Source organism: Haemorhous mexicanus, chromosome 3, assembly GCF_027477595.1.
Source record: "Haemorhous mexicanus isolate bHaeMex1 chromosome 3, bHaeMex1.pri, whole genome shotgun sequence".
In the NCBI taxonomy this organism is placed as follows: Eukaryota; Metazoa; Chordata; class Aves; order Passeriformes; family Fringillidae; genus Haemorhous; species Haemorhous mexicanus.
Window position 1 is genome coordinate 89,889,850 of NC_082343.1, and position 19,388 is coordinate 89,909,237.

Consider the following 19,388-nt stretch of genomic DNA (forward strand, 5'->3'; position numbering starts at 1 on the left):
TTTTCCTCTTTACATAACTATGTTCATCCCCATTGTCAGTGTTATTTGTACCTGAATAGACCTGACAGTATTTCAGTATTTCAGTATTTCAATGGTCATGTTCATGAACACAAATCTTAACATTGTCCAGTAACTTGTTAGTATAAGAAGTTCCCATGTAGGAAATGTAGGAAATTCTTGTATCCAAGAAAAAAAAAAAAAGAAAAAAAAAAAAAAAAAAAGAAGGGGTTATTTGAATTTTAACTGTTTTATCACACATTCATAATTTTTGCTAGACTTTCCTATTTAATAAAAGCTTCTAGACCAGAAACTTTTCAGTCCTGAGGATGACAACTGTTCTTCTAAATACAGCCTTATATGACAGGTCTACTGTTTGCATTTCTGTAAGTTGTTTAGGGGTGTTGCATGAGGTCTTTGGGTGAGCTCTGACGTGTCGTGTTTAATAAAAGCAGCATTGCAGCTAGCCCTCAGCAGCATTTTTCAGCTTTTGTATGCACTTCATTACGTTGTCCAAAACAAAGATATAGTATTCTATAAAATTTTCTATCACTTAGGATTTCCTTTCAACTACAGCAGGATGAATCTTTAACCTGATTTCTGAAAACATATATTAAATTTTGTCAAATCTTACCTGTTGCGCATCTTCCCATTTCTCCTTGTTTTCTTCATCTAATAGATTACTTATGATTTGAAAGAAGTTCTGAAAAATCAATAAATGAGAGACTAAGTAAAATTATTTCAAAGATATGAACTACCACATCCTTAATCTGCCATTAAGAAAGCTTTCCTTTCTCTATTACGGATACAGTTCTGCAGCCTATTTTCTGTCAATAGAAGAGATGATGCAGTAAAATAATACATTAGACTGATAAGAGGAGACATATTTTATGGTAACTTTTTGATTCTTGTGTATATAATCGGGTTCCATAGTACCACTTTGTATGAAACAAGAACCATTTTCAACTTGCTAAACTTTTAAATGTGATGGTGTTCTATTCACTATTGCTCTCATTCCAGAAACTAGACATCTATAGATTTTGCAAAAAAAACAAAGTGCATTTAAGAAAGCACCTATATCAAGTCTTTAGTTTCTTCTAAAAATGAGAAAATGATCCTTAATAATCGTATATAGGGCATTCAATGACATTTCATTGGTCAATATGGTTTCAAATGCTTCTTACTTTTATATGTCACACTTGTCTCTATCATTTAGGAATTTCAACTTAAAAGGAATAAGCAGTTTCAGTTTCTTTGACCTTAAGCTATTAACTTCTTTTTCTGATTCTCCTATTCATTTAAGTATAAGGGGAAAAAATGCAGGACAGTTAGATACAAATCATACATTTAAAAAATCACTTTTCTCCAAATGTTTATGGAGAAATCTCCTCTCTATTTTTGTCTGCTTTCTCTAGCAATTTGTATTCCCAACTTCTTCATCCTTAAAAGCTAAGAATTTGTGCAGTCTGTTCTCATCTCTGTATCACATTTTGTGTAGAATGTCAATTTTGTCCACAGCCTGCCAATTTTAATTTTTCTGTTCCTTCATAAAAGATACATGTGGTTTCCTGTAACCTTAGCTGAAGAGTGCAATTAAGTTCCCCATAACTTCAAAAAACTTTAACTGGAATACCAACAATGTGACCTTGCTGGAACTCAGATTACTGGTCACTACCTCACCTGCACTTACTTTTTAGGCATTTTGGGGAATAAACAGGACCTAAATAAGGTTTAAGTAAGAAGCAACTTTAACTCACTATTAATGGAAGTACAAAGGATTCAACTGCACAATGACTGAAAGCAGAAAGGAAAAACTTCCAATATTAGTCTTTGGTGGGTATGCTTGAAAAGACATTTATTTCAAACTAGAGTGATCAGCGACATTTTAGGTGTCTCACAACTATACAAGTAAAACATTTTAGGATTCAAAATTGAAGAAAACATGTGAAAACTATTTTTTATAATAACATTTTACCAGTCTAACCTGGTCCCAACCATAAGCACTTGACAAGCAAGAGGATCTATTTTTGCCTAACCATTAGGAAGTTAACTATGCTAACTATAAAATTCACATGGATAAAAATTTCTTTAACTTAACCATATTTACTCTAGAGGTGACTGAAATGTTGCTGAACTTGGACAAAATAATCCTGTTCATTAACGAGGCTACAACTCTTCTCTCACTGAAGTCACTAGCAAAATATCCACAAGCTTCAGTAACACAACAAACTTCATGAAAAGAAACAAAATGGCTCTTTAAGCTCCTGTGAAAATTTTAAGTAAGCATTTGGACAAGATGGGAATTAATGATAGGACATAAAAGAAAAATGGTTTCATTATTTGATCCAATTTGCAGCAATACTAAAGAATTTCCAGTCAAGTTAAAAATAAGAAGAATAGATATAGTTACATACTGCTTATATACCTGGCATGCATTAATTCCTTTCAGACATTCCATAACAAAATAAAGCACAATGCAAGGACTTACAGTTGGTATTTGTTGTTTAACGAGGTTGGAAAATCACAATTCTGTAAATGCAGCTTCAGCTATGAAAAATGTACATCTTCACTGGTCCCCCAAGTAAAATAAACTATTGGTCAAAGCATGCCAGATTCATGGCACTGTAATCACACTTACTGTAAGGCATTGTAATTTGGTGAAGACTTCTACTAGGCAGAGTCAGACTTATGAAAGATTTTGCCTGAAGGAAAACACTTTTCCAAACGTGGAAGTTTTCAACTCTTCCAGTGCAATATTGCAGAAATGCAGCGGATGGAAATTTTAACTTATTATGGTATCAGTAGCAGTCTAGCAGCAGCTGCATGGAACTCAGTTTGGGATAATTTATCATACTAGAGAGTTGTTTAGAAGGTACTTTTTCATTACACTGCAGACACTGATTCCCCTGCAGCCTAAGCCTTAATTGCAAAAGTATCCATGTCTGTCTAATGAGATCTATCTGAGAGTCGCTTAGATTGCATGAAGAGCACTCGGGAGTTTAAAATGTTTCTTGTAGATGATATATTACATGGCTTTTCTAATATTATTATGTATTAGTTAAATTTTATATTTATTTTAGTTACAGAAATGATTAAAATTACCAATAATTGACAGAAATATATGTAGAAAAGTTTATAAATAATGCTAGACTCAAATATAAACAAAGAAGGAGCAATAAATTACCTAACATATATTTCTGCACTTGCCAAAGAAGTATAAATTAGGTGTATGAACTTAGTAATATGAATATATTTCTTCTTGGGATCTTTTTTTCTCTATTTCTAACCTTGGTTGGTGCCATATTTATGGTAGCACTGGAGGGTGAGATGTGTGCAGGTTTTTCAGTCCAAGCGATTTTTCAAAGCAATGCCAGTGCTTTTGAATTAAATGGAGATGAGCAAATAGATCTGCTGCTTCAATAATGAATAGATATGAGATGCATTTAAAAAATGTGACTACTTTGACTACTCTCTTGTTTATTGCATTAATCATGAAAGAAATAGCGTTGTCCTTTTAGTAAAATGATTGACAGGTGTGAAGGCAAAATTTTAGAAGCATTATGGATGTGATCTGAGGGAATTACTGCAGTGAACACTGGACCTCCCTGTAGAATCAAGCTTCTTTCTTTCATAGCTGGGCTTGCATATTACTGAACTGGTCACTATAGAAAAAGTTTGGACAGCCAGAACCAAATTTTGAAGTCCTTTATTTTTGCCCAGGCTTTTTTGATGATCATGCCAGTTACAGCTGGGAATGGACAACTACATTTTCGTAATTTAATTTCCTTCCTTTTAATTTTTTCTTCTGTAATACAATGGCTGCAGTTTTCTGTTCCAATCGAAATTCTTTGACCCTCTCTGCAGGCATAAAGCTGTCAGAAATCCTTTTATACAGTTAGAGAAGAATTCCTCCCCAGGAGGAATTAATGGATAGCCTTAAGTCACCTCCACTTTTGGACTTCAGCATAGTGAATGTGTGTGTGGGAGGGGGAAGGTGGAGGGAAAAAGGATTGGACAATCCTGTTAAACCCTGACTCACAGCAACAGTCCCTATGGCTAATATAAAAGGGATTAGACTGCTCGAACTTCTTGGGGAGAAACCTTTTTTCCTGTTGGTTGCTGCATCAGGGGATTGCAGAACTTGCTTTGCCATTCTGCCCTGAAATGTAGTTACTTTTCTGCCATCCTATCCTTTAGAGGGAAGTTCAAGCACTTTTAGACCAGTTCTGGATAATATTTCAAAACGTTGCTTCATTTTGTTTATTTAAAATTTGTATTTTCTTCCTGGTAGAATCATTCTTACCTAAGAGCAGTGTCCATCTCATAGCCTCAATGTACCTGAAGAGTTTATTTTAGAGAATTCCCATTTTAAATGTAAAACCTTGCTTACAGAAGAATTTAATGACTTGTCTTGCAATAATTTCTGCTACTGTACTGATATTCTCAGTCACTGATGCAAGACACCTTCTTGTTCAGCTGCGTCATAAGTGGTTATTTTTGTTCCTGACATTGTATGTGCAAGTATACACACATATTGTTGCAAAAAACAGTTAAAAGATGCAAAATAAACGAAGTCATGTAATAGATAACTCGGCACTAAATATGCATACCTTAAAAACTTTATTTTGTTCTTGGAATTGTCTGCCTAAACAAGAAGCATTTTCAATACAGCACATCAGGCAATAGCACCTTCATTTTTGACAATTAGCTGGAAAATTTCAAATTATATCTCATTTTTTTGTTCATTCATTTTGTTGTGGAGCCTCTGAATCACAACTCTTGCACTATTCATGAATATTAATACTGAATATAAACCAGATATTGTAGGCATTTGAAGGACTATCTAGATGGATGGAGTGTATAAGAAACAAATATATTCAGACATATATACTTTTTCTTTCTCAGTCATAATTCAAGTGTTGTTTTTGTATGGATCTTAAAAAAAACCCTGCTGTCCATAATTCATCATAACCTACTTTTCTGACATCACACAAAATGATAAATCATGGCTTTTAGGGATTTTAAACCTCACTCATGCATTTCTGATAATTTCTTTAAAACCAAAATACATCAAATAAGAAATTCTACTCTTTATTTAGTTAAAAATAAAGAATGGAATTAGAACACCACACAGAGCTTCTACATAGAGAAGAATTTTCATGCAATTTTAATTTTTACCTTTTTGACACTCACTTTGATGATGATCTAGGAAGTATGTAAGTATGTCTTAATGAAAATATAAAATAACTACAGTACTCTAGAGTAGGGTAGAATGTGACATATGTTTACATATGGAAAAATCCATGTTTCTCAGAAATTGGGAGCAAATTATAAACTTTCGTTACTGAGCCAGGATTTCACTTCATATCATCAGAAGTCAGTGAAAGGAAACTTTTTAAATATATCCCCTGGGCCAAACACATGCTTTAGTCTGATTTCACTTACTTTGCTGAATACTGTCCAGTTTTTGTTTTTTTTTTTTAATTTTACCTTAGCTTGATGTTTGTTCTTTTTTGTTTTTTTCGTTTTCTATTTGGCACTTTAATTTTTTCTGACTTGGACTTTGAGTGTCTTTTTAAAGTGGGATTAAATAACTCTTTGTATTTAGGCATGCAAATACTGAAATACAGTTGCCTTTCTTCAGTTTGAGAAATCCTTCAGAATATGGCTTACCAATTTTTATATTTTTAATTTCTTCATTTCTAAATTATTTATTAACATACTTAAAACAATATTTAATAACATTGTCAAGTTCTGCCAGAATACTATTAGAATTTTGGAAACAGCTCTACATTTTAGAATGAAGCCAAACTTTAGGCATTATCATTAGTAGGAAAAGAATCAAATTCTCTCTAACATATGTAAACTGCATATGAGCTGATCTGCTAGGCCCATGGACAAAATCACTCAAGATTTCACTCAATTCCTCAAGACTGATTCTAATAAAGACTTTGTTGTGCCTGTGAACCACAAAGAAGTCACACTGGGCTGTCAGACTCCTGACTGCATGAAAATTTTCAGTGAAAATTTCCTGCTTAATACTAAAACTATTACTGTATAGGTACCGTCTCATTCAATTAAAAAAAAAGAATTGTTCAGCAAACATACTTTTTAAAAATCACTGTTTAAAAAAAATACTTTCAACTGGCCAACAAAAGATATGTCAGTTTTACTGTGGAAGTTAATTGTTCTTTGTGCATAGAAAAGCTAGAAAAGTGAAATTATAATAGCAAGTCTTGAAAACTTAACTATGAAAAAATGTCTTTTCCAACATATCTCCCTTCATCTGCATGCATCTATTCTGAAGTGTATTTATAATTTATGCACAAACACTTATACATGACCTGCATTAATATCTTCATTAGTAATTTATGAATTATCATAATTTTTTTTTCATAAATTGTATACACATTTGGCTTCTTAGTTTTCTTTGTCAGTAATATACAATCTTTGAAAAGTGTCTAAAATTTTCACACATAAGATGAAACCATTGTCTTTATCCACAAGTCCTGAGTAAGAGTTGTTCAGCCCATTATGTAGAAATATTTTTATTTGTTTTAGCTCTGACACCATTTTATTTGTCCTCTTGCACAAAAAGAGTTAATCTAACATGTAAAATAGAAAATTTATATAAAATTCACTATCCATTACTCCTGTGCAATTTTAATGAGCTTTATTTATCTGAAATGAAGAACCAATGCCAGAATTACATAACATTGTGGATGGATTTTGAACTGAAATGAACTGGAACAAAGAGCAAAATTCTTAGTGCCAAAAAACACCAACACCTCCTATCAATCAGACCAAACCTTGAAAGACAAAGATACTGAAATGCTACAAAGCAAGCATTTTACATTTTTCACCTGCTGCATTGGTTTTGATATTTGTCTTATTAAATGTAGCTGAGTCTTCTTCCTATTTTACACTTGGATCTTAGTTTTATGCGAAGAATGCTTATGTCTATCATGTGGAAGACTTTGGTTTCCTCTGTGGACAAACCAGTTGCCATGCACTATACTGCAACACACAGACATAAACTCCATCAACTGAAACATTACCTTTACAATGTTTCTCTTACCTGCACCCCATCAGACGCAGGGATATAACTTGCTCTTTTAAATGTGTCTGTAACATTTCTGAGAATTTCCACAGAAATTAGAAGGTCCCCAGCATAAAAGTTTTTCCTCTGTGTTAAATCCAATAGTGTCTTGGTTACTTGGGACATGCCATCACCAGCCAACATCCTCTGACCCTTGGCAAGATGCTCTTTAATCTGTACCAAAAGAAAAAAAGCTATTATCAGAACCTACTTACTGAGAAAAATGTATGAAAAAAACCTAAACACAGCCAAAATATTACATTTAAAATGAGTAAAAAAAAAAAAAAATTGTCCCATTAAAGATAAGACAAAATAGTAGTCTACAGTGATAGAAATATTATTTTTATCAGAGCATCATTGATTTTATACCAAAAGCTTCTGAATTTGTTGTGTTTCACACATTTGCTTCCTGGAACTCCAGGGGCTGGACTGCAGCTTTAATTTGTTGTCATGATGCAGCAAGGAACTGCCCTTCCTCAGAGGAACATCTGTACAACCACAGCAGCCCCTCATTTAACAACTGAGACCTCTGAAAGGAATAAATGCTACGGCAGTACTTGTTATAATCTGATTTACAATAAGAGAGTAGACCTTTCACTTCTGCTAGCCCAGCTTGGTTAGTCAGTGCAAGAAAGGGGGTTTAGTTTGAAGCTGGTTATGGTGCTCTCTTGTGTAGCACTAGCACAAAGGTGTTAACTTGGAACAATCCTGTTTGCTTTTTCCAAGAAATGCAAATTAAATTATGAATAGCTCCTGTGTATCTGCCAAAAGAGCACACTTTAGCAGTAGCTCTCTCCCAGCAGATGTGTTCAGGGCTAGTGATCCAAAACAAATATGCTAGAAGTACCCTCCTGACAAGAACCTGAACTTGTGGATCTGGTTAATTCTCAAAGCTGACTCAGCATCCCAGGATGATGCATAGAGAATCACAAAGACAGGACAAGGCCAGACAAAGCTAAAAGAAAGAGCACACGGGTTAAACAACCTATTTTTAAATATACATTATAATTTAAGTATAAAAGCACAATTTCTTCTGAATTGAAAACTAGAATATCATAGAATCATAAAATATCGTGAGTCTAAAGATTTTTATATAAAGAGAATTAGCCAGACAGATCTCATTCTAAGCAGGAGGGCTGAACATACTATGAAACTGGCAACAAAAATGTTGTCATGGTCTTTAAAAATGTATCATCAATTGCTTTTTAACTTGCCCTATTGCTGACATATAATTTGCCTTATTTCTGACATATAGAGGGAAAAATTACTAATGGAACATACAGTTGAACTAGATGATATTGAAAGTCTCTTCCAACCTTGATGATTCTGTGATAATAGGGGGGTGATGTAAAAGGAAGAGTGTAAAGATACTTTTTGCCACTTCCAGATCTCCCCAGACACTTTGTGTCAATAGGCAGGCCTTCGTTATAGAAAACAATGCATAGGGATACACTATGTAATAAAACTGTTCAAAAGGTTTCAAAATAACTCCCATGAAAGCAGCTTAAAAAATGCAATCATCCTCTGACATACTAATTCTAAGCAGGGTGTGGTTTTTTTCATGCTGTTGGTTCATATTTTGGTTACATTCTCAACCAGTCATCAGATAAACTAGACATATGTAATACAGCTAGGGCTGGGCAAAGTGGCTGCCTCAGGATTGCTCCATGGAGGAAGCTCTTAAATCATCTTTAGGAGCAGCTGGGGATTTTTATGGACCACCAGTGCCTTGAAAAACTCAAACTTAAGATTTGGGAGAATACCTGCCTGCTGCATCAAGGACAGGGAATGATTCTATATCATGAGTACAGAGCTATGAGCAAAATGGTATTATTAATATTTAGAAAAAAAAAAACAAAACGGTGAGAACTAAGACTATGAATTGGTTTTTTGCTTGGTTGCATTTTTTAAACAAATATTTCATCAGAAATACTTCCTTTAGTCTTCAGAATACTGCAGTACATAATCAGGCAAGAAGCTTGCTTGCAGAAATAATTTTATGCAATTTCTATTTCTTTTTAGAAGGAGATTTTGGAGATAATTGTGTAGGAAAACAACACTGAAGAAAAAGGTGTGAGAATTTAGGAATGAAATTAATTTCAGTAAATTCAGGAATCTGATATTGTACACATAACATTATGAACTGCTTTCCTGGGAACAAAAAAAAGCAAACATGAACTTGATTTGTGCATTTTTGCTGAGAAAATTTTCTTGTGAAATGTTGCTATTTGTCTCATCTGCTCACACCTTGTGTCTCAGAAGCAAGTGAAAAGAGCATCAGCCAGCACAGTAACACCAAAGAGTAGAACTTTTGCTGTAACTCATCCACCTGTTCCTTACACCAGAACATATTTCCAGAAATACTCAGTGTACCTTTAGTCAAGCAAAAAAGACATAAAAGACTGTCCATATAGCTGAACTCCCAAATTTAACATGTGCCTCAGAATGTACTGTAGGAAAGGCATCACACAACTTGAAGGCAGGGTTTAAGAGAGAAAAAAGATGTTCTTTTAATATCAAAAGTAACAGCAATTGATCAGTCCTCATAAAAACTCTGCTGTGCTGTTACACCTGTACAAACAGTGTAGGAAGGCTGTTGAACTATTCAGCAAGTTATTTTGTAGTGAATTATTTTCTTTCCTTCTGCTTTATATGTATGTTCACTTACCATTTGTTTATCTATGCTACTGCAGGACTTTAAATTCACATTTTAAAGATGGCAGGGGCTAAGCTGTTGATGATTTTGGGACATAAAAAGCCCATGGAAGTCTTGGAAATGATCCTACTTTTTAATACTTTCAAACAAGTAAGGCTCTGGGTTTTTTGCAGATCTCTAACAGCAGAAGTAGGAGCTGTAGTATGGCCTATAGTGCGTTCAGGAAGACATTTTGGTTGCTCTTTGGACACAATGTTAAAAAAGGTCTAGCAAGTGCCCACAATGTCACAGGACTAAGTTATTAAATTTGCTTCAAAAGTAGCCAGGGTTGTGATGAAGGTTCAAGGTATATCAGAATTTACTGACTCTTAAAAATTACAGCTCAGTTTGGAATTCTTTTTTTGTTAAATGACATACCCAGAAAGCTTGATTTCCCAGCCCAAGGATCCTTTCTCCCTCATACACACCACTCATACACAGCTCCAAGAGCACCTTTCTTATCACCCTCTCAAGCTCCAATATGGAAGTTCCTTTCCCCAATCCCTAGCTTCCTCTCCAGACCCACACTGCCTCGAGTTAGACTAGCAGCATATCCTTACAAACAGCACAGCAAAACAGAAGGTTACAATGTGTTTAGCTGAGAAAAGTGGTAAAAATTAGAGGTAATTAAGACAATTTTTTTCTAAGACCAGCAAGCAATGTGCACGGAAAAACTAACAGCCTCTTTTTTATCTGTTTATTATGTAAAGTATTTTCTTGTTTTACGACGGCTTACAACTTCTAAACACAACTTTAAAATCACAGGCCATTCAATCAGTTGATGTAAACTGGCACAATACCATTAAAGTCACTGAAGATGTTCAGATTAGTATAAATTGAAGGCAGTGAATTATTGCACAGTTATCACAATAATCTTTCTGCATGAAAATATAGAATATTCTCATCAGTAGTTATTATAACGTCTTTCTCAAAATACTGCTTATTTTCTGTGCTACAGTCACTGTGGTATTACGCACTGCCCAAGAAATCTCTTTTGGTCACCACTCTAGGCCCTGAGTGAAGGTCATTTTTTAGTGGTCCTACAGGCAGGCTCATTAAAAATAAAGTTTATGAGCCGAGAGATAGTGAAATGAAGCAGCTGTTAAGCTGACACTTCAGTTGTCAGCCCAGCCGCTATCAGCCTGCGCTGGGTGGCTGCATACTTGAAAAACTGCTGAAATGTTTAACTGGACTTTGACTCAGGGTCCAGATGCCTTTGTGCCCCGATTTATCAGAAAGTATGATTTAATAAAATGCCTTTTTAGAAAGTCAGATCTCCTAGGCTGTTGGCATTGGAGTACAATTTATTACTGCATAGTAATTACCATAGACTTAACAGCTAGATGTAGTTTAAAAGGACAGAAAACAATGAACCCTCAAAAAACCTGTAAGAGACTGAAAAGAATTATTAATTTGAACAGTAACTACAGCACCAACCATTTTTCATTATTTTTTAGGATGATATTGGATTCATGGCCAGGTATTACTAATTATGTCATTAACACATTTTATGGTAGGGGGAACTATAAGAATCCAAATTAGTAAGCCCTACAAAGAAGTGAGGAAAGATCATTTGAAATAAAAATATATCCTGAAATTAATAATAATCTGCAAATCACTTTGCTTTTCAATTTCAGAACCCAAGACTAATATTTTGTAAAATATAATGCACTTTAGATATAGAAATTGTAAGAATATTCACACCACACCTGTAATGTAAGAAAGTTGTTCATATTTGACAAAGTTTCATTATAAGAAAGTTTTTCCTATTTGACAAAATCTTCATTACCGGCTGTTTTTTTCTGATAATCAATAGACAGTCCTTTAACTGTTTTGGCACAGAACTTTATTTTCCCTCAACATAATAAATTATTTACTATCTGTTTGTCTATTTTCAGGCTGTTTCAGTGTTTGAGAATATAATTTCATCCATCTTTTAAAAGAAACAGAGTAAAGTCTAAAGATAGGGCTATGCATCTTCAGGTATGCATTCAAATATTTATAACCTAATGTCATGCAAGAGATGTTTTCTATATATTCAGTATTTTATAAAGGAAGTGCCTCAAGCAATACAAAGTAATTTTCCACTTTTTCATCAGTGAAATTAGTTAGTAGTCTCAATTTCAATCACGAGAACACACTATTAAATAAACATTTTGTGCAAAGAAGAAGGCAATCATATATTCCCTTTGTGTGCAGCAGTAAAGGGAAAAAGTAATTTGTATACATTGTGTCAAGGAAGATTCAGGATATAAATTAAGGAAAACTTTACAACTGGAAAGGAAATGATGTACAGTTTACCTGAACACACTATGCAGACTTCCATACTCTAGGCCTTGATAACAGCCAAGAAAAAAAAAAAGCTGGAATAACACAAGTATAGCTGATTCTGATAGGACACAAGTTTGGGCTGGATGATCTCATGAATTTCCTTTCAGCTCTGTAATACTGTAACACATCCCTGCAAACGTTTTGAAACTAAAGCCTCCTATAATTTATCCCAACCAGAAAAGTCAAAGTTTAAGGAGTGCTCTGAAATTGAACTTCAGCCTTCCTGCATTTATACAGTCATGGTGTGCAATCTTCTGAACCAAGTTTTTGAAGAAACTGTGCATCAATCTGTGGCTCTGTGCACTCAGCTGAAACCACTACAACCTAATGCTTTAGGGAACTTATATAAAATGTATATAGATGGAAAAAGATTAGGATCACTGCATTATATCGAAACAGTCATGCCACTGTCATATACTTCCAAAAATTTTTAAGCAAAATGTTCCTTAAAATAGGTATTTGGTTTTAGAGAAAAGAAGGTGGGTCATTTACACAGAATCCTTCTCTGTTTTAGACATTAATCTCAGGCAAATGAATATCGGCACAGATGAAATTGCATGTGCCCTTCCATATGTGATCATGTTTATAGAAGAATCTTTGAAAAAAAAATCTAATATGTGTGGAGGTAAAAGGAGTTTTTAGAAGAATGTTAACAGCTCAGAGGAATGCTTCACTCTTTCTGTACCTTTTTTTCCTCTGTCCTCTTTTACAAGAAGACTCCTACTATGCAGTTCAAGAGATTTTACCACTTTAGCCCATAACATAATTCCTTTTTTTAATCAACATCATCATCCTCATATTCATCATCATCAACATTGTCAATTCTAATCCTTGAGCTAGAGCCACTAAATAGGTAACACAGAGAAAGTAATTACACATTTTCAGTATTTTGATTTGTGCACAGATCCAACAAAACATTTTAATAGATATTTTGAATAAATAAGACTACTCTCAGTAGAATAACAAATGAGTCTCAGGATTAGGACTGAATAATCATTGAACAGATAACTTTTTTCTTATATTTATTTTTATGTTTGTTGACCAAGGCCCATATTATTATTTTATTAAGCACTGCTCTTAAATATTCCAATTATCTGTGATTAAATCCTGCTCACATTGGCATCTTGTGTGAGAGATCTTGTTGTTGTTACTGTTGTTTCTGTTTTTAACCAGAGGGCATGTCTTCAAGATTTGTGTTATCTATGTATAATGCAACCTGACAAGAGCAAGAGTTGAGAGGAAAAAGAGAATGAGGACTCTGAGAGGGTTGTTTTCATTTTATGACAGACATAACATTGCTTGGGGTAAAGTCTCCTGGTTTTCCATAGTGACTGAATGGCTGAGGTTACAGGTCACAAAGGGATGTAGCACAAATGAGCTGTCTTTCATTTTTTATGCTACATGGTCATCCTTGTCAGTATATGTCCCTAAACCATAAAGCTCTGATAAATGCTTAAATTGAAATGCTTATTTGATTATAACCAATTTCTATACTTATACCATTTTGCTTTCCATACAGTAATTTCCATGACACTCACTTTTATTTGCAAGAATAACCAAGAAGTTTTTTTTCAAGGAAATTATCATTATTTGGGAGTCCTAATCTCTGCAGTGGTGTGCTGCATAAATAATGGACAAGAGAAAAATCCTTTGACCCTCATGTACTTAATAAAACATGGTGGGGGAATGCAATAAATGAAGTAGTGAACAAAAGCAAGGGAATAATTGTAAGTGTAAGATGCTGTGACCATTTCTTTGTCTCCTGCTGCCAAGCCAACTCTTGCAGTCATCTGGCAGCCAGTGCCACATTCAATTGGAGCGGAGGTTATAGCAGTTCTGATAGACTTTAAGGGAAAATTAGATGAAATCTTTCTTTACCAAGCTCTTAAATGGCTTTCTACTGTTTTACCTCTGGCCATACCTCAGTGAAGTTCATCTGTGGCTGCAGTGTTGGTTGGTTGGTTGGTTGGTTGGTTGGTTGGGAAGATCAGTGTGATCAGGGAACACTCAGTTGCTCACTACTGCAGAAGAACCAGCAGCAGCAGCAAACTCAGGAGCACATTTCATTTAACGCACTTATTAATCTTTGGTAAATGTGTATGTTCCAGATATGGAAAAAATTATTATGGACCCTGAAATGATAGTGGGGACTTTTAATTTTATAAGTACGATTGGTTGGCTATTAAAAAACAGATATTCAAAAGCAGAAAGGAAGAAAAGAAACTCCCCAGTTTGAATAAAGTTATGATGTGCTTGTGCAGAAAAGCAGACAAATGTTTTCTCCTACTGTACAGTGTCTCTAAGACTGAGGTGCATGTATCTGTTGACAAGATCATAGAATCATAGAGTTATTTATTATTTAGAATTATTGAGGTTGGAAAGGACTTTTAATATCGAGTCCAACAGTTATCTCAGCACTGCCAAATCCACCACTAAACCATGTTCCCAAGTGCCACACCTATATGTATTTTAAATACCTCCAGGGTTTGGGGCTTGGCAATCTTTTCCAGGAAGAACTTTTCCTAAAATCTAGTCTAGAGCTTCCTTGGTGCAACTTGAGGTCATTTCCTCTTATCCTGTCGCTTGTTGCCTGGGAGAAGAGACCTCCTTTCAGGTAGCTGTAGAGTGCCCTCACCATCAAGTCAACAGTGACTAGATTTTTTCCCCTAAAGTTTTAATCTTCTCCTGGGTAGAATGGGAAAATGTTAATGAGGCAGGAGAAAACTGTTGCCTGTACAATCTCTAGATCAGTTGCTCTCTGATGAGAGAAAAAATTGTCATCCTCCAGACAAGATAACGGAAATGACAAAACAGAGCTGCAGATTCTGGTCTTACAAGGGAATCAAGGAAAGAAAAGCAGATCATATATTGACACCCCTGCCTATCAAAATCTGTGAAGGCAAAGAGGAATAGCTGGCATATACCAATATAAGTATAGGCTGAGGAAGAAGAAAAATGTTGTTTTTTGAGGCCTCTGCATTCAAATCTATAAAACTAAGCCTGGCTGTTTTGCTCCATGGCTATATAAAAAGAAATGAAGCACTAAACTAGCAAAAAAAAAGGAGCAGTAAATTTTTTAGTAGGAAGCCTTTCATTCCTCAGAGTACAGCAGTCATTTCAGTGAGAAGTACACGGACAGACTGATACGCTGCCCTTGTAATGTAATTTGGAAAAACAAAATCATCTCTAATGAGCTGCAGCTGAGCAAATCATTATTCACCTCAAAGCTCTTTTTATCAAATTATATTTTAGCCAAGCACTTGCAAAATTGTGAATAACGCTGCTGTGGAAAAAGTTGAAACAAAATTATAGTATGAGCAGAAGCAGCAGAAATGCATTTTTATGGCCATATTATTAGTTTGGTATGTAAAGATTCACCTGCATAAGTTCCCATGCTCCTTTGTAAGTGCTAGTATTTTGACATCAATGTGGTAATTCATATGTAGATTTTTACTTCCTAACTCCCAAGAGTTAAGATATATTTTACTTTTTCAACTTTCTGATAAAAAGCAGCCCATTTTGCATGAATGCATATTATATTAGATGTTATATCACTAAAAGTGGCACTATTTTCTGGGACCCCCAACATAAGAAGGGTATAGATCTGTTGGAGTGAGTCCAGAGAAGGGCTATGGAGATCATCAGAGAGATGGAGCACCAGCTCTATAAGGAATGGCTGAGAGAATTGGGATTATTCAGCTGGGGAGAAGGCTCTAAGAAGATTTTATAGAAGCCTTTCAGTACCTTTTTACAAGAACATGTAGTGATAGGACAAGGGGGAACACCTTCAAACTGAAATAGGGTAGATTTAGATTAGATATTAGGGAGAAATTCTTTACTGTGAATGTGGTGAGGCACTGGAACAAGATGTCTGGAGAAGTTGTGGATTCCCTGTCCCTAGAGGTGTACAAGGCCAGGCAGGATTGGGCTTTGAGGGACCTGATCTTCTGAAATGTGCCTTGCCTATGGCAGGGGGAATGGAATTAGATGTTTTTTAAGATCCTTTTAAACCCAAACCATTCTATGATTCTGTTAAAATTCTGCCTTATTTTTATCACAGCAGCTAAATACAGAATTTCATCATCTTGGCTAGAAAACTGTGCTATACAGGTTTATAAAGAGGGTCTGTATTAGTTGAGATTTTCTGATATTTTCTGATACTATTGGAGATGTTTTTCACGAACAAAGTTTCTTGAAAACAGGCTTTAGTCTTCATTATTTATGAGTGTAGTTCAAATCTCTTCCAAATTAGAGCATGCAAAATACATGTAGAGAAAAACTGACTTTAGGCAAAAGGGCTATTTCAGTATGGTAAGACAATAATGCATTACTAATACTTTTTTAAGACGATCCCTTACAAAATATTTTTTCCTTTTTTTTTTTGGGTAATTCAATAAATCTTATTGCTTAGTTTGAGTGCATAACAGAACAGAAAAAAGAAATCACCTGTGTATTCAAGTATTTCCTCAATTTTCACAGAATCAGTTTCTAAAGTTCCACGGTAAGGATCTATGTATTAATGGTTTTCATTAAAAATGGTCGGAAAAGCTTCAATATTCAACTCCTACAAAGCTCATAAAATGTGAAATCTCATTGCTCTTCTACACCTAACTATTTGAACCTCATTTTACTTTTTTCATTAGTCCCCATTCAAGCCTTTTCTTTCCAGCTTTTTTAGATTTTGGACAGTTAGGGGTGAGGTGAGTGGTTTCTTGTTTCAGTTGGTTTAGTTTAGTTTTGTTTTGTTTATTTTGCTGTGTTTTTTTCTAATTTAGGTGGCTATTAACCTCACACTGTATTAAGAATACATGAAGAATTCTATATTTATGCTTCTTGGAAGCATGATAATGTAGGGTATTCCCAATTCTGAGGTCTTGTTTTATAGTCTTATTGCTTGTACCATACCAAAAACGATAGGCTTCAAGAGGATACGAAAGGAAAATGTACTCTTATTTGAGGCATTTCAGTAATTTTTTTGTTCTTAGATACCATCTGAAGTAGGTCTGTGGGGTCCTAATCACTGATTCTATTCTTGGTCCTGCAGTCACTCGTAAACACAGTACAAATAAATTTTTAAGTCTCAGGAAGGATTTTACCCTATTTATCCAAAAAAAACCAAACCCACAAACCACACCTCAGAAGATACTAGTCCAGACTAGCCAAGTATTGGGTAAAGTACACAATTCTATGTGAAATAATTAGGCATATAATTTTCTGCTTCCAGATGAAAAGAAGATAATGAGCAATGAGGAACATACTATGTAATATTATACAGATGAAGTTTGGGTCATTAGATCATCATCTAATTTGCCTTTCTACATATAACAGTCCATTAAGCTAGCAACAGATACACTTTAAAGAGATTAAAATACGTTAGTTAGACTGAAGTAGTTCAGTTTTCAGAAAATGAAACTATATACCAAGGGTAGAAAGAGAAAACAAGCTTCAGCAAGGTCCATAACTTCTGCTATAGAAGTAATTGATTTGGTAAAATGGCCTAAAAACCCAAATTATGTCTATCCTACAGGAAGGAAAAATCCTCCAAATTCTGAGAATTTATTATGGAATTAAAGATAGGAAAGAAATTCCTTACTATTAACAAACTCTGGTAATCAGTATGTGATTAAGAACTTTCCAGAAGGAACTGAAGAAAGGATATCCTCTGCCACTAGAGTTTATTAAACCTTATGACTTTACTTCATTTCCATCCACAATAAAAAAGACACTTGAAAGAATTTCTTGTTATAATCCCCTCTTTCTCAAGAATACATTTAAAAAATTGCACATAATTGGGCAAAACATTCTTCTCAGTGACAATGACTGGTAACAGACTCAAGACAATGTGCTTGACTAAGAACATTTTCTTAATGCAAAGCTGCAGACACAATGGGACAATGTAAGAAAACCAGAACAAAATTTGGTATATGATCTGTGGTGTTTCTTTTTCTGCTCATCAAGTTATTGCTTGATCCTCTAGGTCCAGGAGGCAAAGTCTACCTGTTTATCACTCTGAATTTTCCACTTATAGTGCTTTAGGGGGAAATAATCCTAACTAGGTTCTTTAAATATTATTATTACACTTAAGCAAATAATTTCCTAAAGGCTTATTTCATGGATTTGGGCATTTTTGTCCTTTAATATGTTCAGTGAATAAATTCTCTTATTAGTCAACCAGCTGTAAAAGCTGGTCAAACAGTATTTGATGACTGACTTGTACCAAATGTAGGATAAATTGTACATGACTAATTGGTTCTGTTATTCAAAGAGATCTAATTATCATCCCTACCTTTAAAAGGAACCTGTACCACAGTGCACAAGGTAAAATAAACTAAGAGAAGTACAGGCTGTACATTTGTAACACAGCTGACATTCATGATTCTCTTATACTGCTTTTTCTCAAACTCCTATTCTGTAGGACACGGTGCCCTTGTAAGTCATAAACTGAGTGTTGATCTCCACAAGTCAAACCATACCCCTGTACTATTTCATCATGTTCAAGTGCATAATCTCTTTAGAAGCTTTGTGTTTGTAATATTTTTTTCTATGCCAGGAATTTTCTGAGTTGCCCCATGGACATGTAGGAACATTAAGAAGAGTGGCTAAGCACTAATTCAGAAGACTTGAGATAATTTTCCTGCTTAAGTGGTCTCAGCTCTCCATCAACAAAAAATGCATATGTAGTACAGACTCATCTCAAAAACATGTTGTGGAGATATATTATTTTAAGACTGGGAATTAATCTGAAACTGTTGCAATAGAATATTAAGCATAATATTGATATATGTATCAAAAAGTGGTCCACGAGTCCAGACAATCCCATTTTCCTCTGAGGTGCCATAACCTACATCTGAAGTGCCAGGGCATGCAGTAGAGGCAGTAATTCTGCCTGGCACATTCTGTAAGTGACTGGAAAAAGCCATGTTATTCATGGTGCTGGGGATTACGAGCAAAGTATATTATCTTTAGCATTATGGGTGTATTTTTAGCTTTAATGACTCTCCATCTTTACAAATAGACTTTCAAATGGATTTTAAGATTAAAATATGGTGCCATTCTAGCATGATTTACAGAGCTACCATGTTGGTCACAGTACAAGTCTTGAGTCAACCTGAAGAACACACAGCACTAACTGGGTTTCAGCTTCTCTAATACTGCTTATTAAGGGTTGAAATTTGTCCCATGTCAATTCTGGCTGAGTAATAGAGAAAACAGTAAAAATACAAGAAGCTTTGTGCGTGAGGCAGTGAATCTACAGTAGTTACATAC

At 34.7% G+C, this 19,388-nt stretch overlaps 1 protein-coding gene across 1 annotated transcript in view; it reads right to left on the minus strand.

Annotated features, from left to right (window-relative positions):
- The window catches only part of LOC132325728 (adhesion G protein-coupled receptor B3-like), a 155,369-nt gene that overhangs the window by 124,625 nt on the left and 11,356 nt on the right, over positions 1–19,388 (minus strand). Inside the window, exons 5-6 of the mRNA XM_059843306.1 lie at positions 7,076–7,270; positions 632–700 (exon numbers count right to left, since the gene is read on the minus strand). Of these exons, the coding sequence (XP_059699289.1) occupies positions 632–700; positions 7,076–7,270 (264 nt within the window). The remainder of the gene's footprint in view (positions 1–631; positions 701–7,075; positions 7,271–19,388) is intronic.